Source organism: Cyclopterus lumpus, chromosome 6 (genome assembly GCF_009769545.1).
Source record: "Cyclopterus lumpus isolate fCycLum1 chromosome 6, fCycLum1.pri, whole genome shotgun sequence".
NCBI classification, from domain to species: Eukaryota; Metazoa; Chordata; class Actinopteri; order Perciformes; family Cyclopteridae; genus Cyclopterus; species Cyclopterus lumpus.
The window spans coordinates 18,477,462-18,501,825 of NC_046971.1; the positions used below are offsets into that span (position 1 = coordinate 18,477,462).

General features: G+C 43.0%; 4 protein-coding genes across 6 annotated transcripts in view; 3 read left to right on the forward strand and 1 right to left on the reverse strand.

Annotated features, from left to right (window-relative positions):
* The first annotated feature begins 860 nt into the window (after nucleotides 1-860).
* On the forward strand, nucleotides 861-2,466 carry zgc:112052 (protein C19orf12 homolog). The gene is made up of 3 exons (XM_034535284.1): nucleotides 861-985; nucleotides 1,369-1,529; nucleotides 1,643-2,466. The coding sequence occupies exons 2-3, from the start codon at nucleotides 1,370-1,372 to the stop codon at nucleotides 1,906-1,908; spliced, it is 426 nt and encodes a 141-aa protein (XP_034391175.1). The 5' UTR covers nucleotides 861-985; nucleotide 1,369; the 3' UTR covers nucleotides 1,909-2,466.
* A 2,149-nt stretch (nucleotides 2,467-4,615) lies between these two features.
* On the reverse strand, nucleotides 4,616-6,530 carry LOC117732277 (cytochrome b-c1 complex subunit Rieske, mitochondrial-like). Its single transcript, XM_034535122.1, has 2 exons — nucleotides 6,301-6,530; nucleotides 4,616-5,342 (listed from the first exon to the last, which is right to left on the reverse strand). Exons 1-2 carry the CDS (start codon nucleotides 6,410-6,412, stop codon nucleotides 4,732-4,734), a joined length of 723 nt encoding a protein of 240 aa, XP_034391013.1. The 5' UTR covers nucleotides 6,413-6,530; the 3' UTR covers nucleotides 4,616-4,731.
* Nucleotides 6,531-6,776: 246 nt separating this feature from the next.
* rxylt1 (ribitol xylosyltransferase 1) lies at nucleotides 6,777-11,204 on the forward strand. The gene is made up of 6 exons (XM_034535171.1): nucleotides 6,777-6,991; nucleotides 7,152-7,337; nucleotides 8,517-8,619; nucleotides 8,750-9,064; nucleotides 9,176-9,346; nucleotides 9,939-11,204. Exons 1-6 carry the CDS (start codon nucleotides 6,844-6,846, stop codon nucleotides 10,339-10,341), a joined length of 1,326 nt encoding a protein of 441 aa, XP_034391062.1. The 5' UTR covers nucleotides 6,777-6,843; the 3' UTR covers nucleotides 10,342-11,204.
* A 372-nt stretch (nucleotides 11,205-11,576) lies between these two features.
* The window catches only part of srgap1a (SLIT-ROBO Rho GTPase activating protein 1a), a 70,674-nt gene continuing 57,886 nt past the window's right edge, over nucleotides 11,577-24,364 (forward strand). The window contains exon 1 of one of the 3 annotated variants that reach the window (XM_034535618.1): nucleotides 11,577-12,268. In XM_034535618.1, coding sequence (XP_034391509.1) covers nucleotides 12,205-12,268 — 64 coding nt within the window. In that variant the 5' untranslated portion in view covers nucleotides 11,577-12,204. The remainder of the gene's footprint in view (nucleotides 12,269-24,364) is intronic. The other 2 variants (XM_034535616.1, XM_034535619.1) reach the window with 2 other exon arrangements.

The following is a 24,364-nucleotide window of genomic DNA, read 5'->3' on the forward strand; positions in this document are numbered from 1 at the left end:
AAAACCAGTTGTACAACAATTCCATCTGAAATGTAGTGTAGTATAACTATAAAGTAGCATACAATGGAAACATTCAGAGAAAAGACATACAGTAAAGAACAACATTTGCTCTACTCCTTCAGTCCCGTTGTACACTTTTATTTTGAAGACAAAACGTTGAGATTTCCGTTTCTCAGCCATATGAAGCGATCTTGACGCAGCGGCTCCTCTGTGTCTCCCGGTGTACTCTGGGTAAATGTGGATTGTTGCACAAATGTAAACGGTCGAGCTGAAATCCTTCTGCAGTGACCAACACACAGTAACAGTAACACGGTGAAAACAATGTCAGCAAGTTCTCTATTTAGAAAAGTAGCTGTGGGTTTCCTCGCCAGGTGGATCTGTCTGTAGCTGCAGGGACATCGTAGTTACAAATGATATGACACACACACATCCCGATAATATCCCACATAGTTATGTGTAGAAATTAATTAACTTAGACAGGGCAGTTGTGGTAAACAAGTTTGGGATCAGAAAATGAAACCAAACCCATGGTTCCAGCCCCCTTCTTGTTGGACGCTCATTGGCTGTTTCTGTTGCCTTTAATTGCTGTCGGAAATATTATTTATACAAGGTACAATAGCTAAAGCAAACGATGTAAAAAATAATCAAATAAATTGTTTACAAAAAAATCCAGAATTATTACGCTTTTACAATCTGTTAGAATGTGATGGGTATTTTCAGTGACTGACTGTCACGTGATTTAACAAGGTTCAAACTAACCTGTTGGTTGATTGACACCACCTACTGACCAGAAGATCAGAGAATCCGGCATTATTCGAATGTCCCTGAATGCATCATTTGTGTTGTTCCCATCAGGCATTGCGGTCATAGTCACGCAAACTCAGAAATCAGGAGGTGCCGGCTGTCCAGTGAGCGTAGTTGATATAATAACAGAGTTATAAAATAAGCCTTACAGATATTGATGAGGATTTCATGTCACAGCAAGGTACGTTATTACTGTTTCCGCTGGTTATTACAGTCCGGCTGTTATTTAGTTGACTTGGGATACAGATGTTACACTTTGAAACAGATACCGGTGTGATAGCTCTGATTGTATCAGAGCTATCGATTATCTGTAGATGATTGCGTTAGAAAATTACTTCACGATGCCACAGTATTCAATGAATGCAGGACAATATATTAAAATTAAATGGGCAACTGGTGTTATATTGGACATTGTTGCTTTGTGAACAGCTGAGATAATATTGCATTTTAACAAATTTAACTGCCAGCATTTTCCTGATTTCTTAACCTTATGCTTATTGATTGTTAAGTATCTTATAGTTATAATTTCTGTCATGTCTCTAAAATTACAAATCTGATCAACAGTATGGGTCATCGAATTGACGATGTCATGAAGTTGTGTTGTGAGTTGTCTGCCAATCAGCAAATACAGACCACAGTGAAAGGCTCAGGGAAGGGAGCCGCAGCAGCTGGCGGTCTGGCCTTTGCTGGAGGGTTAGTCGGGGGACCTCTTGGTATCGCAGTCGGTAAGTGGAAAAAAATGCAAGTTTCTCCCACTGATATATATGTTTGTGTGTGTGTGTGTGTGTGTGTGTGTACAATCATAATTTCACAAGTTTGAAACCCTCTTCCCCTGTAGGCGGTGCTGTCGGAGGCCTCCTGGGCTGCTGGCTGACCAGTGGACAATTCAAACCGCTGCCTCAGATCATCATGGAGCTCAGTCCTCAGCAGCAGCAGAAGCTCTATGGTAGTCTTGTGGCGGTCCTGGGAGACATTCAGTGGACAGATTTGGCTCAGCTAACTGCTCTGGTGATGGGTAACGCCACCCTGAAGCAGCAGCTTACGGCGACCCTTCTCGGGTACATATCCAAGGAGCTCCAGGCGGATGTGCACTACGTGGATTAGTAGATACCCTAACTGAGGGGCGCACATTCCCAGAAGGACGAAAAGAATGTGAACTGTTTTTACGACGCTCAAGACTTTATCCAATGTGAAATCACATATTGTAAATTTGCACAGACGCCAGTCCTGGTTACAGGTTATACTGGGTAATATGAATATTGTGAAAACAGCTGTATAACTGGATTAATTTACTATAAGAAGTACACTCGTAAGATGAAGGAAGTATTCATTAAATAATGGCACTGTTAATCGTGGTTTAACTACACTGATTTCAATACTCAAATACAAAAGATTCTGTACTGAATGAGCGCCAACTGTACAGTTTGAAATAGTTTGATTTGATGGTCATTTAAGTGATGATTTTACCAGCATCTGTGCACAATATATTGTATTTAAATAATTTCAGCAATTTCAAAGATTTCTGTATTTCATTGGTTCATACGGTTTTACCCGGCACACTTTATTCGTCCTGTGAATCAAAAGTTATTTATCTTCACACTCTTTGCTGCTGTCACTGCGATTATAACTTTGTCATATTGCCTGACAAACTCATTAAAAGGAAAAAAGGGTCCTTAGAAGAAGCAATCTACACATTCTTTGGAGTCACAAACCAACAAGTTCTTGATCTTGATTTATATTTCCTTCCAGTTGTTTAACAGGCTGACACATTCCTGAATCTGTTCACAACTCGTCGATACTTTTCGACATTGCCAGTGGCTTTTCTTGATCATACTATATAATCTTATCCTAATCATTCTGCTCCTCGGGCCTCTTGTTGTTCATGTTGTTTGACAGCTCAACTTTAGGGAACCATGAAAGGCCCCACCACCCGAAAAACCGAAAGCTACTTGAAAATAATACATCCATCCATCCATCCATTATCACCTCTTATCCGGGGTCGGGTCGCGGTGGCAGCAGGTTCAGCAGGCCGACCCAGGCCTCCCTCTCACCCGCAACACTTTCCAGCTCATTCTGGGGGATCCCGAGGCGTTCCAAGGCCAGCCGGGAGATATAATCCCTCCAGCGTGTCCTCGGTGTTCCCCGGGGCCTCCTACCAGTTGGACGTGCCCGGAAAACCTCTAATGGGAGGCGTCCAGGAGGCATCCTGACTAGATGCCCGAACCACCTCAGCTGACTCCTTTGGACACGAAGGAGCAGCGACTCGACTCCAAGCTCCCCCCTGATGTCCGAGCTCCTTACCCTATCTCTAAGGCTGAGCCCGGCCACCCTACGGAGGAAGCTCATTTCGGCCGCTTGTATCCGAGATCTCGTTCTTTCGGTCACGACCCAGAGTTCGTGACCATAGGTGAGGGTTGGAACGTAGACCGACCAGTAAATGGAGAGCTTTGCCTTCCGGCTCAGCTCCCTCTTCACTAAGACGGACCGGTACAGCGCCTGTTTTACTGCTGCAGCCGCACCGATCCGCCTGTCGATCTCCCGCTCCACCTTACCCTCACTCGTGAACAAGACCCCGAGATACTTGAACTCCTTCGCTTGGGGTAGGCAGTTTGCCCCCACCTGCCGCTTCGCACTCGGCTGCAAAACGCCCCAGTGAATGCTGGAGGTCACGGTCCGAGGAGGCAAACAGGACCACATCATCCGCAAACAGCAGAGAGGCGATCCCGAGACTCCCGAACCGGATCCTCTCCGCCCCCTGGCTGCGCCTAGATATCCTGTCCATGAAGGTCACGAACAGGACGGGTGATAAAGGGCAGCCCTGGCGGAGGCCAACACCCACCGGGAACGTGTAAAATAATACATTACAATCTGAACTCACATTGGATTATTATAGTCAGATTAGGGAGAATATGGTTGACCGGACCATAGAGTTTATAGCTGGTGTGCACATTAATCAGAAGGATCCAAGGATTCAACCATTCCACCCAGTCCTCAAGCTTGAGATCTCAAAAAGATGGTGTCGAACGCAGCATTAAGGTGTAACTATGATGTATTACTCCTTGTTAAGTGGCTTGGCATGCTCAAAAGCTCATCTAACTTTACACATGTCAAAGGTGATGGAAACAAATAATGAACATGTTTTTTGGCTTGCCCCAAACTTGTCATGCTTGATAACAGCCTGAGGATATTGACAAGCCTATTTTCACTCAGTCAAAGCGTCACCTACTGGCGAAAGGAAATCAGTGCTACGTGACAAACGGCATCAGATTCACATGTAATTTACGTGACGTGGTCTACACTTCATGTAGAGAACCTTGATGCATGTTGTCTAGCGCCACACGGCAGATACAGGAACTGGTGAAGTATTTGCAAAGGGCAATTTCCTGCGTCCCGCACTCCACACTGGCAAAAAATAACTGACTGGCGAGCGCCCCCGACAAGCACAAAGGTGCGAGGATCCATTCATCGCTGCTTGGCACTTAAATTCTATTTGAAACTAAAAGATGTATAGCCTGTTGCAGTTGTGGATTCATTCATTTAGTTATTCTCCTGATTTGAACATTTCCTGCCCTCAAATGTTCTCGGACAATTGTTCTAAGCACTCTTTAACTTTTAAACTTTTTGTGTTACATCGTGCTATTTGCAAAATACTAAATGCTAAAAGTAGTGCAGAATGAAAGAAATCCATAGAGATAAAAGACAAATGCCAATGTACAATTTCAGTGGTTCAACAACATCAAGCTAAATTATGCAGAACAATTGAAGAAAGTCAACTACTCTTTTGTTTTATGAAGGAAAAGACACTCAATCATAGAGTTGGAAATATGTCTTTAATAGTAAATACACACATTTTATGTCACTCAACTCTCACTGAGCCATTTTAAAAGGTACATATTACAGAGAGGAACTGAGACAGAGCTCCAGTGTTTATCCCACTAGGACTGTGTCGTCGTCGGGGAATTCATAAAAGGGAACCTCCAGGTTCAGAGGAGCAGGTCCCTTTCTTATTCTCCCTGAAGCGTCATAGTGGGAGCCATGGCATGGACAGTAGTATCCTCCGTAGTCTCCGGCGTTGGCGATGGGCACACAACCCAGATGGGTGCACACACCGAGGACGATGACCCAGCTGGGGTTAATCACTCTATCCTTGTCATGCTGGGGGTCACGAAGCTCCGCGATATTCACACCTTCCTCTGTTGCGATTTCCTTCTCTGTGCGGTGACGGACAAACAGGGGCTTTCCTCTCCACTTGAAGGTCATGTTTTTGCCTTCGGGGATGTCACCGAGCTTGATCTCAATCTGGGATAAGGCCAGGACATCTGCTGAGGCACTCATTGAGGAGACAAACTGGGTGACCACTGTCTTGGCTGCATAAACACCGACCACAGTGGTCGCCCCAGTGACGAGGTAAGAGAACGACTTTCTTGCCTCACTGCTCTCCTGCGAGGACTTGTTGGGGTCCGTAACATCGGGGCGGCGGTAGTCTGTGAAGTCAGGGATCTTGATATCTGTGTGGGCCATGCGGATCCCCCCGGGAGCTGGAAAAGAAAGGCAAGATGCAGTTTTTAAAAAGGCAGGAGCAGCAGATAGGTAAAGGATTGGAAATTATTTGGTATCTTACACAAAAAAAAATCTAAGTAATGCTTCTCTGTCACACTGTGTCCTTCCATTTAAGGCTCAATTAATAGTAGATCTACTAATGATCAGAAATAGCCAAAATTATTTGATCATGATTTGAATGATTTTTTTTTTTACATTTGGGATTACATTTATACTAATTAATATATTGTATCCATTAATATTTATTACTGAAACCAGAGTGAGCTTCTAGATCTAAAAATCACTGATACTGTCATATAGCTGACACTAAGAATAGCTTGTTTTGGTTGAGAAACAGTCCAACCTGCAGATATTCAGGTTGTCATCACTGAAAACCAGCAAATATTCACATTTGATGAGCTGGAACCTATGGATATTTGTTTCTACATTTTTCTGTCGATCACGTAACCGACTAATAGACACATTGTTCGATTGGAGGTAATAAAACCCGAACAGAATAATTATAAATACTATCTGTGGAAGAGTTATTCTTCTTCTGCACAATAACCAATAATACACGTCATAGCCAATAGACCTTTCACCTGAATTGGACGTGTGAAAGCAAAACACAAATACCTACAGGTCACACAACAAGATCGATGTCGTCACCGTAAGTGGTGGAAAGTGACGTTAGTTTTTTTGAGCTGTTTACATCTCCTTAGTCTATATTTATATGCGTAAGACTTTTTAACCAGAGTTGACCTTCTATCAGGTTTCAGATGTCAGTTACAACAGTCAGAGCAGGCTAGCGTTAGTTTGGAGACATGAACGGCAATACATTAAAGTTACATACCATGTACACATTGTTCAAATGAACGTGTTAATTAATCAGTATGAAGTTAGTATATAAAGTTGCATCGTCACACCACTGCAAACTTCGCCATCGTTCGGCCTTACCAGCAGAAGGCAGCAAGCCCTTGGCAGCAAGGGACCGGAGGCTTTTAACTGTCTGTTTTGTTGCCTGCAAGTACGGGGAAAGAGCCCCGGCACGGGCGGACACGGACATCATCTTTGCCCAGAATAAGGGAGCTCCACACCGAAGCTGCGGACACGACACGACCTTGCGAGGGAAAATCTACAGTGCACCTCTGTTTCTGCTTCACCAGAAACTCCCTCCGCCCTCTCAACGTTCCGTATTGCATACGGTGACCCCCGAAGAGGCCCTTTCGTTTCTTTCTCATATATCAAGTACATATATATTGTGTACGTGTATTAGTTGAAAGCATAATTACATGCTAGGTATTAAGTGTGGACATGTGCCAACAGTTTGAACCAACGCGGTTAAAATCATACAATCATTTAAAATAACGGCTTTTTCGGGACAGGCATTTTTCTAAGTCAGCTGTATCCAGGGGTCCTCGTGATGTAAACAAGGGTCCTCTCGCAAAATATGGAGAGCAGCTACACAATGGTAACCTGAGAGAATACAATATAATAAAAATGAAAATACCAAAAAGGAAGCTATTCCTCCTAATTATTTTTGCATATGTGGCATTTTCACTTTATGCTGCATACAATGTCTTCTTCAGCACCAAAGTCATCTCCCGTGTTCACCGGGTGGTGAAGAAAGAGACGGGGGCACTCTCGGGTAATTCCACTTAGCATAACCGTTATCTGGTCCCGGTTGCAAATAAACTGCCTACAATTTCCACAAATCGACAGTTATTGCGTCGTTTGTTTTTATAGCAACTAAGATGAAGGAAATGTGTGCCTGTAAGCTGAATGTGAATTGTGTGTCGTGTTTGCAGGTGGTGTCAGAGATGGCGGTGCTGCTCCATTTTTAGCTCGCGATTGGAATCCGTGGGAGGATGAACAGGTGGACTACAACTCTGCTCTGACCAAAAAGAGGGATGCCTTCAAACAGCACCTGGGTCGAATTGACAAGAACAAACCAAAACGATACAGGGTACAAATCTGGGGTAAAGCTGCCATAGGTGAGTTGTGGTATTATGTACACTATCTGCAGAGAAGCTCTGTGGTGGGATTCGGGCGTGAAATGACAATCGTGTGACATCACAGAGCCATTTTCATAATTCCAACTACAGATGATTTAAAAATGGTTTTCCTTTATTTAGGATTACATCTGCAAATCTTTTGATCGCTGATTTTTATTGGCTTCTGGTTTGGTTAATTTCAACATGTTCATTGTCATTTATTCAGTTTTACTGTGGAACAGAATGTCATACCTCCCTGAAGATGAGGTGCATGAAATACAGGAACTAGGCAATACAACATTTAAAAAAACGATAACAAAACAGTGTTATTTATAAAGGAATACAGACTATAACTGAACATCATTTCAGAAGCTTTTGAAATAAATACAAACCTAGAGTAGTTTTATTAAAAATTGCATTATGTCTTACATCCTGAGGAAAAAACCTCTTGCGCCCTCTCACAGCTTTGGCCTTATGTTAGTCGCCCCTGCAGCATGGCCAACGTTTCACCGATCATCAAAGATCTTATATGATGAGAACAACCAAAATAGTATTATTTTGTATGTGGTATGGATGTGGACTAGTTGAAAATACATTGAAAATAGTATATATTATTGAAAAGTATTACCTTTCTAATTACATTTATATAATGAATCAATGAAATAACTGAGAATATGGATGTTATTATTATAATACAGTTGCAGTGTAATTGCAGAGACCATGAAGATAATTAATGATACAGATGAATAGTGTTTAGAAAGTCAAAATCAAAAGTAAAGTGTATATATAGTAGTAGATTAATCATATCATTGTAGATTAGTTTAAATTAAATACAAATCAACCAGTTTCAGAGAGCAGATATCAGAGCAACAAACACTAAATTAAACTATTTCTCAAACACAGTTTGAAGGGTTTTTAAAATATCCCTCTAACTCATAATTATTCCTTACTTGAGACACAATTCTTGCATTAGAGAGCGGGATATAACTATGATGGTTGATGTGACAGTACCTACAGTATATACGCCTGATAATACCAGGAGTGTACAGACAAACATACAGATACAAACTACATAAAATGTATGTATGCTTAGCTGTGGAAGCCACCGGTACAACATAATGGCACTGCAGCCTTTTAACTCTGGTAGTAAATGACATTGACCTATTCTCTTCTCCTCAGGGATTTACCTTTGGGAACATATTTTAGAGGGACCCCTCAACCCTACAGACAAGATCGCACAATGGCGAGAGGGAGAACTGAAGTCAGGAAAAATTGATTTCAGGTAACAAGTCAAAACTACCAAACCCAAGCATGTGGTCTGCTTTTGAAACACACCACATCATATAAAAGTAATTTAAGACACAACTATCAATTGACTTCTTCTCTATCCCCTCTTGCCTCTCCATCTTTAGTTTCTACACAGGCCCTGCTGTGGTCCAGGGTCATGTCCCTCTGGATATGAATAGCCTGGTTCTGGTTCTGAATGGCCGCGAGCAGCAGAAGGTCTCTTACTCCACACGGTGGCTGGAGCATGTCCAAGCTCTAGTACAGTCCCACAGAGTGTCACATGTGGCTGTGGTCCTGCTGGGAAATGAGCACTGCAACAACGACTTCATTGCCCCATACTTAAAGAGAAATGGTGGATTTGTGGACTTGCTGTTTCTAGTGTACGACAGCCCCTCGGTCAACGACAAGGATGTCTTCCAGTGGCCTCTTGGTGTCGCCACGTATGTCATGTCTTACTAGTGTGTGTGTGTGCGTGTATATGTGTGTGTGTATATGTATATATATATTAGCTTTGTCTAACCCATTGCTCTGTTTTGCTTGTATCTGTGCAGATACAGGCAGTTTCCTATGATCAGGCCCAATACCCAACTGATTACCTCCAACAGGCCATACCTTTGCAATTTCCTCGGAACTGTTTACAAAAATTCCTCCAGAGAAACTCTTATGCAGGTGCTGAAACAATCTGGTCTGGATAAGGAATGCATCACCACTGCCAGGGAGATGTAAGTCAAGTAATGTTTAAGACTGATATGGAAGTGTTTCTATTTTCTACAAATGACTATATTGCTTGTCTATTAATAAGATTGATTTAGAGAATATCAAGAACTTCTCACTGAGACCTTTTGTTTTGTATCTTTTTAACACATTTTGCTAACAGTCATTGGGGTTCTCACATTTACTGAGACGATCAAATAAAGAGCTTCATACATTATTTTCTAGATCTTTCCTGGTGAAATTAAACTAGATTACATTTCAGGGAGTGACATGACATAACTTTAAAGGGATGGTTCACACCTAAATCTAAAATCCATATTCGTCCTCTTACCTGTGGATGCTATTCATCAGTTAGTTAGTTATTCATCACATTTTTCAAATGTATTTTGTATGTAGTTCCATTACATTGAAGAGATGGCCGACATCTCTATGACCAATATTTTTAAATCTAGTCAGCTCACACCAAAACAATCTAGATTGAATAACAGCATCCACATATAAACGAGGTTTGAGTTGAGATATATTTACAATATGAATCAACTGATTGGAACAGTGCTGCAATATATTTAGCATATTAATTGCATGTATTCCTTTCCTCAGGTGGCTCGCTCAGGAGACAGCAGAAAGTTTGAGACGCTATCAGACAGCTCTGGCTCAGAGCGAGCTCACTCTCTGCCCAGTCGGCATCAACACAGAGTGCTACCGCATCTACGAGGCCTGCTCCTATGGCTCAGTGCCCGTGGTGGAGGATGTACTCACTCCTGGGACTTGTGCGGCCGGGTCCAGCTCCCCACTACGTCTGCTCAAGGCTGCAGGAGCACCCTTCATCTTCATCAGTGACTGGAAAGAACTGCCGGCCATCTTGGAGAGGGAGAGAGCAATGAGCCAGGAGCAGAGGGTGGACAGGAGGAGGAGGCTGCTGGAGTGGTACGCCAGCTTCCGTCAGCAGATGAAGGAGAGGTTCACTGAGGTCATCGAGGAGACTTTCTTCAAAGACGGTTGACAGTGGTGTTTAATAAACAAACATTTCAAAGATATACAGGGGTAGACGTTCAATATTGGTTTATTTTGTGGTTCTTGGATAAATGTGACATACTACTGATGTTGTGAGCCTGATGATGTTCAGTGTGATATTCCTGTGCGGGTTATTATAAAACCATTGTTGTGTTGTAAGGCTGCCATTACTAGTCATTAAAGGGCCCTGTGACATTAGGACATGGGTCATGTTTATCATCTTAATGTTTACAACGGTGGAAGGTCCAGGTGTTTGGAAATACTAATTTATACTGCCTTTGCATTTTGAAGATCTTATATTATTTCAACCATGTTTTATATCTGTTTGTACGCACTTAATATTGTGATTTTTAGGAAACGCTAAACGTTCAGAGTAAAATGAGATGGTATGTGTTTTTAGGCCTCATTTGAAAATGGTGCTTAGAGCTTTTTTTTTGGTAAGCAACTTTAAAATGAATGTTGTTGCTGTGGCATGTGACAATTTTCTGATCAAAACTTTTTATTTTAGTGGTGTGCTGCATGGATTTATTATTATTTATTTTTTTACAGTGCAAGACAATACATTTGAGTGTTGTCATGAAGAGAAATGAGTGGATGTGCTTGTTCCTGTGCATTTATTTTTCATACACTGCAGATGGCGCTGTGGTCCAGGTCATGTTTAGTGGCTACAATGATCTCAGATGATGGTAAAAGCTTTTTGAAGTTGGGCAGAAATTAATGAGCAAAAGCATGGTTCTATCTTCAAAAGTTTGTTGAACTTATACTAAGACGATGTGTTTATTACTGTCTTTTTGGAACATATGATAAATAACTTCTTAACAATAAAATACATGTCTAACATATATTGGCTTACTTTTGTGCATGGGTGTATAAATGCGAGGCCCCTGAGTATATATTAACTGGATGCATACATAGGCCCTCTGCTGCTGTGGGCCTCTATATGTTTCTGGATATCCGTTCATTTATCATTCTTTCTTGGATTAATTAAGTGCAAACGCAAATCCTCACTGTCATGATAATTAAGTTGGAATGCCACATACAAGCTTTGGTATTTGTTAAGAAATAAATGAAAACACATGTTGGTGTCCAAGTAATACTAAGGAGAATCGTAACGTATACATTGTTTTATTCGGTTCCAACTGAGGTAAGTAAAAAAAAAAGAAGAAAAAAAAAAGCATAATTTAAGATTTGAGGGCAGGGGTGTCAGTCCACTGGTGTCCACTAGCTATACGCGCAGGCACATCCCTCCCTCCTCTCGCAGCTTGACTCCAGCTGCTGCCTGTGCGCCGCAGTCGGCCTGCCCTGTCTGCCTCTGAGCCTGCTGGGAGTTGGAGGGGAGAAACCGTCGAGCAAGGGGGGGGAAGTGTGCGTATGTGTGTGTTTGTGCGGGTCCCAAACTGGAAACCGCTACCAACAAGCGCACACCCCGCACGACTGAGACTGAGCCAAAAGACCCCCGGGTGGGTTGTTGTCACTACTTTCCAGAGAGCCGTGAAAACCCGCCACGGAGACCCTGAAACTTGCGTGCTTGTTTTTTTGTCCTTCTTCTTCTGTGGTAGCGGCAGCGCTGTTTGCGCCGCACCGACTGCTCTGTTACTTGAGAGGATTCATTGGTCGGAGCAGCATTGCGCATTGGCCCCGCTTTCTAGCCACCGTTAATCCCGAGGGAAGAGGAGCGGCGAACTACTCCCGGTCAGCGTCTTCTCCGAGCTTGTTGCAGAGTTGAGACCGTTTCAAAGTGTCGTTTCCCCCTCGTCCTGTGTGGGATGCGACCGCTGCTGTAGGACCCCGCTGGTGGACAGTTTTTCCTCAAGAAGTTTCCAACAAGCTTTCGGACAGAAGAAGACAGAAAATGTCCACGTCGAGGTTCAAAAAGGATAAAGAAATCATCGCGGATTACGAGAGTCAAGTCAAAGGTACGGGCGAGTGAATGCTTCTCTCGGGAGTGCTCGCTGGGAGATTAATTGTGGAAAAGGCGAACGTTAGATTACCTGCATGAGTCATAGCTGGTGATGTGGTGCGTTCATTAAAAGTTAGCAATACGGGACCTCCGGTTGGTTGCTACCGCCAGGCGAACGGGCACATGTTTAACTCGGACATATACTTACTTAATATAAGTTACAAGTACTTCACGGGCCTAGAACCATTTAGTGGTCAAGTTATTTAAGTCACCATTGCAGGGGTATATGGGTCAGTTAGGAAAATTAAAAAAAAGCTTGCTAACTGAGTTCAGGAGTGGCCTGTAGTCTTTTTCTTTTGCAGTTTTTGCACGTGAAAGCGGTCCTCGGATTCACAGTTTGCTCGTATAAAAGGTCACCGTGTGTTTCTCACACACGCACGCACACACACGCACACACACGCAGTCTCACAAGTAACCTGCTGGGTTCAAGTTGGATGTCCAACCCGGTTACAATATTTATTTTTTTCTCCGCGTGGACCGTTTTACTGCCTCTTCTTGGTCTGGTGCATTTTATTATGTTGACGTGTTTTAATAACCTGTTGGCGTGGGACTTACTGCGCGGTTCCCACAGCATTACAGCGTGCCATGAGACAATAGGACGGCACGAGCACATGTTCAGACGGCACACCTGTATGAGGAGTCTGTGTGTTGCTCAGGGGCACTTCAGAAGAGCAGTTTGAGTGGTTTTATTTGCCCTTTCTGTTTACCTCTAAACGCCACACGCTTCCTCATAACTGCTTTGTGCCCTGATTTCGAGGTGTGCAAGACGTCGTGAGGATGCCACCCTAACTTATCTTGCCCCCCACCCCCCATGCATGCAGAGTTAGTTTATTCCCCAGGCAGATGAGCACAGGAAAGGTTTTAGGGTAACCATGGGGATTTGGCCCCCACCCAACCAGCTCTGTTCTTAGCATGCTGAAATGCCACCTATTCATGTCCCCAGTATTCAACCTTAAGTCCAGAGAGGAAGGGGGGGTGGTGGGCTAGAGAAGAAAGGGGTCCAGGGCTGCTTGAGGAATTACAAGATTGCATGTAGTTGAGCACAAGCTCTCAATTTGCAAGGAATGTATAGCACCCTTTATTCTCCCCATGAGGATGACTAAGGGGTTTGGGCCTGTAATAGACGATGATGCACAGTCACAGGGGGATGCTGAGCAAGAGATGACGAAGCCTCTCATTTGTCATGCAGAACCCAGCGTGGTTATAACAGCAACCTGATGCTACTGAGAATAGCTGTTGCTAGAAAGGACCACCGGAGCCTCTCGGCAAATCACTGTTACAGTGTTTTGTTGAAGATTCATAATTCAATTGTGAGGGTTATGCACAGAGACTTGTCATGCATTGTAAATATTCGGGCGAGGATATTTTTTTCTCCATCCTCGGTGGTTGTGCCTCGCTATTTGCATAATGTACTGTACTTGTTCTTTTTGCATTGCAAACAGCTCACAGTTATTCAATTTGCGTTGCTTTATTTCTTATCAATTGCATTATTGAGCACATTTTGAGTGTGCAAGTGTAACATCTTTTGTGTTACATTTAGCGTTGACAACATATCACACACAGATCACTGCAATTAACCATGGAGTGACATGTTAGGTATTTCAACACCAAGCATATTCCGACACTCACCATTCATGACGCCCATCTCGAGTAGGTCGGATGACTCCTGCAACCGCAGACCCTGTTTGTTCTGGGAAAATAGCTGCCAGAGTTAGCAGTGGAAGAAAAGGCATTTAGTCAACATTAAGTATTCTGTTTCAGAGCAGCTCCTGATTTTTGCAGCTGTGAAGTGTTTAATGAGTGAAGAGTTTGCGGTGATAATGAGTGGGATCACATCTGCAGTGTAGCTGTGTTAGCCGGAGGCAGATTCTGGTGAACCAACATTGATTACTCAAGAAGTAGAACAACAAACAGCCCAGACAACAGCCAGAAATGTTTGATCTTTTTGGCCTTCATCCCCACTGTCTCGCAGTTCTTGAAAGCTTGTATAAATTCTCACAATAATTGTTGACAAATATCTTGCAGCCAGCTCACGTTGCATAACATCTGCCATCGTCCTGCATTATGCAGATTTTATACAAAAACATTCCCTGTTTTTTGTGAATCAGCTTTTTTTTTGTTGTGATGATGGCATTGTTATTCACAGCAGTAGATGTAAGGTTTTTAATGTAGTTTTCTACGATGACGCTACTTTTTTCAAGCACAACTTGTCGTTCAGCTGAAATTCACTTCTTAAGTACATCCAACAGCCTTTTTTAACCTCACAGATCAAAGGAAAATTGAAGTTACTAATTCAAGGACAACTTCTTGAAAAAGCTTTGCAGAAAGGGGATTTAATTTGTGCTAATTGCCAAAATCGGCATCTACATCAAGACTCAGCCTGTTTTGGAAAAACAAAAACATTAAGGAGATTGGGTTAAGACAGCGGAATTTGTTTGTGCTTTATGGTGTACATCGGTTGTAGTCAATTTAAGTCATTTAATGCAGACTACGGGAAGGTTGTGGATACATTGGTATTCTCTGTGGGCCTCTGTTTCTGTTGACTGGTGGATCAGGGCATAGCAACCCTGCTGTGTTTTCTCTTGGGCAAAGTCCTGGTTTGATGTCAGGCGGTGGCTTGCTGTTTGTGGCCCGGGGGGTTGTGACTGATGGCAGGACCCCTTGAACCTCTGTCAGGGGTCCTCTCCCAGATCATCATAAAAGATGCCCCCTGTGACCTGCCTTCACTGCTGTTTTAAATTAGAGCCCTGCCCTGCTGCATACTCAAAAACAGTGGTCTGCCCATGTTTGTATGCAGGTGGATTAGGCATGAAACTGCTCTGAGGTGTGATGGTTCACTTATCTTTCAAATTAAGGGGAGACACTGCAGGTGAATAGGTTAAATACAATAGCTTTTAAATATCACCAATTGGTTACTTGCATTACATGTTTTGTAGCACCAGTTTTACAACATGTTATGTTTAAATAGCATAATGTAATGCTAGCTTGTGTTGAATGTATGACAAATGTACAGATGCAAATAGACAAAGTAGTAAAATAAACACCTAAATGTTACATTACGTGTCATTTAGCTGATGCTTTTATCCAAAGCGACTTACATTCATACACTGTAGACACAGCTACAGGGAACAATTCAGGGTTAAGTGTCTTGCTCAAGGACACATCGACTAGGGCGGGGATTGAACCACCAACCCCCTGATTGAAAGATGGACCTGCTAACCACAGTCACCCAAATGGGTATTTTGGGTGTTTTCTTTCCACTAGTTTGAAAGTAGATATGTTATGGATGCAAAATAACCTAAAGTCTCATAATTGACCAGTGCATGAAAATATGATCTGTCTTTTGGGTGAGTCATAAAATTGACATCCGTAACAGTGGGAGTCAACGTTGTTCGATTGCGTGGCAGAGATGAGCATGTATGTGTTGATCACTGGCCACATATGGGACATCTGGATCTGGATTGTTATCATGCAGAGTCAAACTATAATTTTGCTTTAAAACGGTCTTTCGTGTTTTTTTTTTTTATTGAAATAAATCAAAAATGTCACCATCCTTTATCATGTGGAGAGTGTGGTGAAGCTGCCTTCTTTTTAGAATGTTCTTCAGGCTCATTGCACTGAAAATAACTACTGGATTAAAAACTAGGAACGCATTAGAATACATGAACAAATAGTCTCCTTAGTGCAATGAAGTGCTTTCACAGTAACAACAGCCAATAGTTATTTAACATCAGAAGTTTTTAGTAAAAGTCAAATATCTATCTGACTTATTTGATCAAGTGTTTTGTTTATAGGTTTGATTATTCTACCAATTATTCTTTGAATCATAGACCGTATAAAAGAAGTGAACTCAGTCATTGTGACGTCACCCATTAGTTTGTTGACTGCCGTTATGAAGCGTTGAGCTTGGCGATTTCACCAATAAACGGAAGTTAGCATTTTTTAATGCGGAGGAGTGACGTAAAGACACCGGATACTTCTCTGGTAGCACCAGCACTGCCTTTCGATCACAATAAGCCTGCCCTAAAGCATATCTTGCTTTATGGTCTATTTCACTCTAAATGGGACCATCATTTACTAAATAAACATCATGCTGCATTGAAGATGAGTGGAAACTACAGATTGAGACCATAAACTCATGTTTACTGAGAGTAGGGTAATTTTCCTACAGACTTCCATACAATCAGACTTCTTTTTGCAACCGGCCCTGCTGGTCAGTGGAGAGAATGCAAGTTTTCCGCATCGGCTTCACTCGGCAGAACCAGAGGTTGCCGTCTGGTTTGAATGAACTAATTCATTATCTAATCATCAGCTTTAAAATAAACATGCACATCACATCGCAAGTTTCTTAATTCCAAAATTGTGTCCTGAAATTTATTGTCAAACTATTCGACTTTTTAAAATATATATATTATTTAAAAAAAATTAGAAGCTGAAACCTGCTCGTTTTACTCAATGAGTAACTTTAAACTGACTAATAAATTAATGGTTGATTGTACAAAATAATCCTTTTGTAACAGTCGTTACCATCTTTATAATTAAATACACATTGAGAATAGAATATTTCAGAAAATTAGAGCCGTCAAACTCTGGTGTCCTTAGGTCAACCCTGCTCTCTTGATTATTAAATATTGTCATTGGGAGTTTGGGTGTGTGAGCCAAGCTAAAAGCAGCTGCCACTATAACCTGACCTTTGACGATGGTCCCATTTTGTCCCATTAACACCATGCTGGAGCCACCTGATTAAGTGCCTCTCTGAATGTTGTCATTCAGAAATCTGTTGGGGGGATTAGATACCTTTTTAAGGTGAATGGGAACCACTGTTATTGTGGGCCATCCACTATTCTCACCGTCTTCTCCTTTCTGACCTTCAGTTAATCTAAATAGCCTCAATATGCATTTTTTTTTTGCATTTTAACAGCTTCTCAGAGGTGTTAGAGGTTGCAAGACTAATGGAATCTTACCCCCCCCCGGGATCTCCACAACATCAGGCGTACAGCCACACACTTACCATCTGTTTTTACTGCCCCTCCTTCCAAAACTGTGTCAGTAGTGTGTTTCCACCCGGTGGTATTGCATGGGGTGTTGCACTAGTGAGTTTGTGCATTTGCATGGGGGGGGGGGGGGGGGGGGGGGGGACTGGTTATTGACACCACCATCTGTGGGTGCTAACCCTTTTTGCAGTTTTAATAAACTCTGCTCAGCACAAGCAAGGCTTCACCTTCCCTGCTGTGCTTTTCATTGTAGCCATAGAGGCCACATTAGTGCAGGACTCCTGACCCCTCACCTCCCCCTCAAAACTAAAATCCAAACCAACCCCTATACATGCCCCTACATTCCTAAACCAAACAGAAAGGCGGCAATTCAAGTGTCACTGTTTCCGATGAAAACAAAAATCCTTGTTTAGTTGACCCTTTGATAAGCCCCGCCCCCTCTTACTACTGTCAACATGTCAGAGCTACGTTACCACTGAGCCCACACTGTCACTAACTGAAAAAAAAAAGCCAGGATGTAAAACTGATTCAGCAGTGAAAACGGGCTAAAAAGATAAGGATAGAAGCTACAGTCTATCCCAGTGTAAACGTGAACCACCACATCACCTGGTGATCGAGATGAAAGATAATTAACGGTGTTCTCATGGCGCTGGATAGGTCGTTATTCACTGTTGCAATCATTAAGCTAGTAAATTGATTGGCCAGCCTGCGCTCGAGGGGTGGGGCTTGACAAAGGGTAAATTGTCTCCAGTTGTAATCCACACTGGTATTTAATTTCTTCAGTTGAATCGATCAAATCAAACCCACTTTAACAAGATGCAGACTAATGCTACCTGTGAATGAGTCAGAGAAGAAGCCCTGTGAGGGACCGGTGTGCCTGGTCATGAGCTGGATGAGATCCAGTGTGTAGCTGTTGTAGGAGGTACAGGGTGTTAATGGAATTGGACTGTGCTCAGAGAAAGTAAAAACGATTGATTAAACTGGGGGGTAAAAGTGAAATAAGAGGGAGGGTTATGGGGGGGGGGGGATTTGGACAGATTTTGGCAACTTTCTGGTCAACTTTAATTCCTTTGAACCTCTGCTGGGGCTCAGCAGATGGACAGACAGGAAGGCAGGCAGACACAGTCCGACCATCAGGCCATGCTGCTGTCTTCCACCCAGTGGGGCTGGATTAAGAGGAAGGAGACTGGGGGATGGGAATCAACGGTATGAGGTCAGTGCAGGAGTAAGTGAAGACGGAGGTTATAAGCTCTGATCCAGTTGACTTGTTCTAATCTGCTTTCGGAGTGTGTTCAGCCATTCATCTGAAGGATCTAAGCCGTTTATGTGTCTAGCGGTGGCGAAAGCTTTTTAAGACGACTGCAAACATGCTTTAGGCGAAGTCTTTCGCTGTTTCTTTTTTCTTCTTCCTGTTTGAACGCTTTGACTGACCATGGCAATCTGTTCACAGGCTGTGGCTCGGTGCTTGACTCAGGTATTCCAGTCTAATCCACCATCTGGGAACGGAAGCTGAGCTTTATAGGGTTCTACATCCACATCCTCTGTCAAAGCCTCAGTATGCTCAAGATGCTTCCTCCAGTCTATGTGGGACCGCTCCTGGTTGCATTAGCTTTGGATTTATGGATAGGTTGGAATAAGTTTTCAACCTTAATTTCTACGTGATGCACACTAGCGAGTCATCAAATCAACTACTGATATGCTCAGAGAAATGTTCTAAGTGGACATCACTGCTTATACACCCACTCCACTAATTTAATTATGAGCCAAGTAAGGCACCTCTCTCATTATTGCAACAGGCATCAGACTATAATCAGGTTATCCTACTCGCATTAAATTAGTAATTGTAGTAAGTGGTGAAAAGATTTAGCCAATTTTTACGGGAGACAGCTAAACACCTAACATCATGTATATTTTATTCTGTTAATCTTGGTCGTATTTTTGAGTTCTAAAATAAGTGTTCAATGCATTTCACCTAACATAAAACATCTACAAGGACACTTTTTTTAGTGTTTTTAAATCTAGCTTTGCTTAGACGTCTAGAAGTCTCAAATATGTTTGGACTTAATCAAAGTGATGAGAAATGCCCTATGTAACAACTAAAAGATGTACTGTCAGTAACAAGCTAAGTTCGGTATTCACCTTATTTGATCCCCCCCATTTTCACTTGTGTCTGTAGGTCTTTCTACATTCGACCGCCTTCAGCTGGCGGGTTTCCCAGCTTTCCTGACACAATGTGATTCAAAACAATCAACCGTTTGGCAGGAATGACAACTAGGCAGCAGTTATTGTGCTGACAAGTCAAGTCTTGTCTGCGTTCATCAAATAGCTATTCATATTTCCTGCACCTGACAAAGACCAGCCAAATTACATTAGCGACCTACAAAAATGCTTCCATCATTTCCACTGTATGCTTAGTATTATGTAAATATTATGCAGACATGTATGCAGTATCTGATTTAGCAATTTTGTCAATTTCTTTATTAGTTTATAAAACAAATGTTCCAATAGCATATTTTCTGCATAAGTTATCCAATTCTGACCCAACGCCGTGACCCCTAAACTAAATAAATTCTTGAAGTAAACAATCCAACTTCTTCACCGATATGTTTTCATCCGCTGGGACTTTTTCTCCCTAAAGTTTGTCTGTCACTGTATAGTCAACAATTTCTGACCTAAATAGTCACACACATAAAAATAAACCTCAAAGATGTTTTGGGTCTGATAAACTAGAGGCATTAAATGTGATTTAGTGTAACGTTTCACAAAGTTTGTCCAAAACAATTCCTCCCGCCGCCTTCTGTCGTAAACTCTCTTACCCATCCAACCGTAACACTGATGAACAGAAGTTTAATTTACTGACCGTGCGACTCCTCCTGGTCCCCTCCCCCATTTTCCTTTTCTTCTACTATGTCCTCATGACCCGAGAGAAGCCGCCTTTGAGTCGACTGCCCTCCTAATCAATAGCCAGAGACCACCCCTTGAGGCACGGCTGCCTTGTTGCGCTGCTGCCCTGAGGAAAAGTTTGAAGGGGAAAATATTATAAACAGAAGCTGTCAATGCTTCATCCCCTTTGTGCCCGCCAGCCTGATTGATTATAGCTTAAAGCCAAGACGCCAACCCTGTCTTTTTTATTTGAAAATATAATGCAGTCTCGCTGCTGCGGACGTCCCAAAATGTCTACACCGTTTCATGTGGTAACTTCTCCCTCTGTCTCTGGTTCCGTCAATGCACTCGCTCGGTTTTTAGTAGCGCAAAGAGGAGTTGGAAAGAGTTTTCCGTGGTCTCCGCTCTCAGCTTATCAGCCTCACAATAGAGGCTCATTGTGGGTTGCAGCAGACGGAGGCCCAAGCAGAGAGAGCATCCACGGCTGGCTCTGAGCAGCCCCAGGCAGGTCTTGTGAGCTCTGGCCTGAACTTTCCTCCACCCTCTCCCCGGGACGGAAACGGCAGCCATAGCTGCGGTTCAATCCAGATATGTGGGGTGCTAGTAAAAAAAGGGGGGGGAAAATAGCCATTTACGGATAAAGATGTCAGCCATGCTCCTCCCCTACTCGCTGGGCCCCACTGCCAGTGATCACACATGGAGAAAGTCTCAGTTCTCCTTTGGCCGCTTTATGTCCTTTCTCACTCACTCAGTTTCTGAGCTTCAAAGACTTACTTGGCTAGCCGCTCACGTTAAACAGTAAGATAAACTAAAGGTGAGCGATGACGCCGTTATGTTATGTATGCATTTGTTAAGCTTTTACGTTCCCTGAAAACTCTCCAAGCTACTCTGCAACGTTGGTCAGCCGTTCTATAAATAACAATTATGTTGCCATGAGACCTCATGTCATGTGGTGGTTATGCAATAGATGAAATGGATTTCTTTGTAACTTCATCTTGCACATGGTTTACTGTCAGATGAGAGAAAGGATTCCAAGTCTGCTAGCACATTATACACAGACTAATTCATAGTTGATGTTGATAAGTAAAAGGCTACTGCCATGCGAGTGCCTCTGTCCTGCCCTTTTTGTCTCTGTCCTCTCACTGACCCCCCTGCTGGCGGCATTCTGTCCAGGACAAAGTGACCCTCTGGTCTCCAAACCACTGACCTCTGCTCCTTGTCCTCAATCCTCGGACCATCGCTCTGCCAACTCCGCTCAAATGGATGGATGTGCCCCGTCGTGCTGCTCACAGCCGAGATCACGGTTGCCCGTTGGCCATTCAAATGTGACATTTAATTTAATGATTGTTGTAATGATGTCTATATATAAGGACATCCTGTGAAGGAGCTGGCCTGGCAGAGCACAGTGGCAAAAACTTTTATTGCGTCATATCGTTTTCTGGTAAAGATGAAGTGGAGCACGTTGCTCTCTGCAAGAAGTCCCTGCAGACTCCTGACAGCCTATTTTGTCATAGCTTAATAGGAGTGGCATTAGCAAAGAAAAGTTAGTTTTTTGGCTCAGACCGGTCTGGAAATAGAACGAGTGTGACACTGTCCTGGTCTGCCCCTTTTCTCATAACCCTAAGTAGAGCAAATCCTATTTGACACAAATGGTCATGAATAAAATTGCACAGAGGACACTTTCTTTTCAAATCTCCTCCTTAATTATAGATTGTGATCTGCACTTGGATCAGGATGGCAGAAATTGCCGATGCACCATTATAGTAGGGGGAATAAGATTGTTTTGAACAATTCCAAAAATGTGTGTTTGTGTGCACTACACTTGCTCAGTCGGCTGCCCAGTATGGACACAGACACTGTGGGCATGCCTCATACATCTTACCTTTTTTAATCAGGCAGTGTGGAGGAAGCTACCGTCTCCCCTGGGGTCCTGTGATTTGTCCAGGTTGATGGCGTGTCACAGGGGTGTGATGCATGACACACACACACACACATGCACACACACACGCACACACTCTCTCTCTTAGGAAAGTATGGCCTCTATCTCCCGGCTCTGTGGGGGACCGAAAAGAGAAAGCCCCAGTCTTGCTCACTATAGTGTGTAGAGAAACAAAGAGCAGTGAAAGCTGATCTGTCTGTTCTTTTCTTCTCCCTCCCTCTTTGTCCCTCACTCTCGCGCTCTGAGCAGCTGCCCTTAGGTCGATCACAGTTTCTGGGCGCGCTCGCTCAGATCTCGAGGTAATCCGAATGCATTCGGTGGATTTGTGCTGTTGCCCCCTGCAGGCAAAACTGGCATTGGGTTTCACCTGTCCAGTCTTGTCAAGTTTGTGTTCACGCAGGGACGATGACAAAAGCCTTTAATGAGATATTTCTGACAGACATTTTTTCAGGGGGGGGGGTGTCATCTCAATGCCTGAGAGCCAGACTGAGAGCCTGCTCACAGTCAGCTACTGGTACTTAGAAAGGTGGGAGAGGATTGGCAGTTAAAGCCTCCCTGAGGGTAGGTCGGAGGAGATAACAGCACCTAACGCTCTGTTACTTCCTCCATATTGGCTTCCACTATAATTATCTGGAAATTAGGTCTTTGTGAAGCCCCCTCATTCTTCACGTGTGTGTGTGTGTGTGTTGGAGCTGGTCATGTTAGCCCGTCTTGGCCTCTGGTGCCCTGGGAGGAAGGGGGGGGGTGTGACTCACTTGTGGACTTCCTCATTCTACAGGCCTTTTGGATGCATTGTGAGAAATCAATCCCTGCTGACTGTGACAGGGGTTGTGACAAGGGTACTGATTAGGCCTCAGGCTACAGCGCAGGACACGGTGAGGGCGCTCGGTCTGAAACCTAAGTGAGGGGAAAGACCACAATGTCATTTGAGCTACGTCTTTTTCAGCAATGCTGGGTGCAGAGAAAAGACCTATGAATGATCAAACTCCACACATTATGCTTATAAAGGTCACACATTTTTTAAAATATTTTTGTTATTTACTCAGGCTATTAACAAAAAACTGTTTTAGAAACAATGCCAGTGGCTTTACACAGAACCAAAAGAAAAGAGCTCAGCATATAGCAGACAAAAACACGGGTCAGCGTTGTTAATTAATAGAAACAGCTGCTATAAGTTAAATAAGAATAGTCTACACTTAATTAAGACTGAGGTGTCACTTTGGGATAGTGTTGCTGTGGATTGGGGCCAATTGCTATGCAATGAAAATATGGTGATGTTTCGCAGGTATGTTAGTTTAGTGGTAAAGCACGCTAACAGTTGCTAATAAGCACCAAACACAAAGTACAGCTGTGGCTGATAGGAATGTTTGTTTAGCAGGTATTTGGTCGTAAAAAGTAACACTTTGACCTAATGACCTGTAGCAGTTGAGACGACATGAATGTTCGCACAAAATTCTAGGGTAATTTATTTAGTAGGTGCTGAAATATTTCAGTACAGATCGATCAACTGACCAACTCTGCTGCAACTCGGGGCCGCGCCACTAGCATGGCCAAAATGTACTTCTGTTCTCTTGAGAAATTCGATCTGTTGCTAGGGTGTTTGGGGGTTCAACCCTCAATGTGACATAAGCATGTAATTATCCTGCCTGTTTCTGCTTCCCCTCCTTTGTCAGGTGAGGCTCCCGACGGTTGATCTCAAGGTCCGAGAAGAGGAATGCGGAGCAAATATTTATCCGTGCCTCAGTTTAAACCACCGAACTCGACTGCACTGCAGTGAGCTGTCTCGATCAAGGCAGCCTCATTATTATGCCCTCGCAGTGCGGCTTTGGCTTTGGCCGCACTGCGAGGGCATAATAACAGATGCATAATAACAGATGCATAATAATAACAGATGCATAATAACAGATGTAGTTGCATCACACAGAGCAAAAAAGAAATACAAAGTACAGCATTAAATTCCCTCTTTCTTTTCACGTCAGCTTTGAGCTGTCAGTTTGGTTACTTGCAGCTCAAGAAACGTGGTTCTACTAAGTATATTTTGTTAGATTCTGGGAAATGTTTGAAACTTCCATGCTAATGATTGTAGGTTTTAGATGGTCCCTCTTTCTTGGGCTCGTTGGATGATTCATTCACAGCCTTTAAACAGCCATTAAAAATGCACTTGTGCATATTTAGTGGAACTCTGGAGTGTATCGTATCAGCAGAAGTATAACTCTTTGATTTTAGATTATGCTTT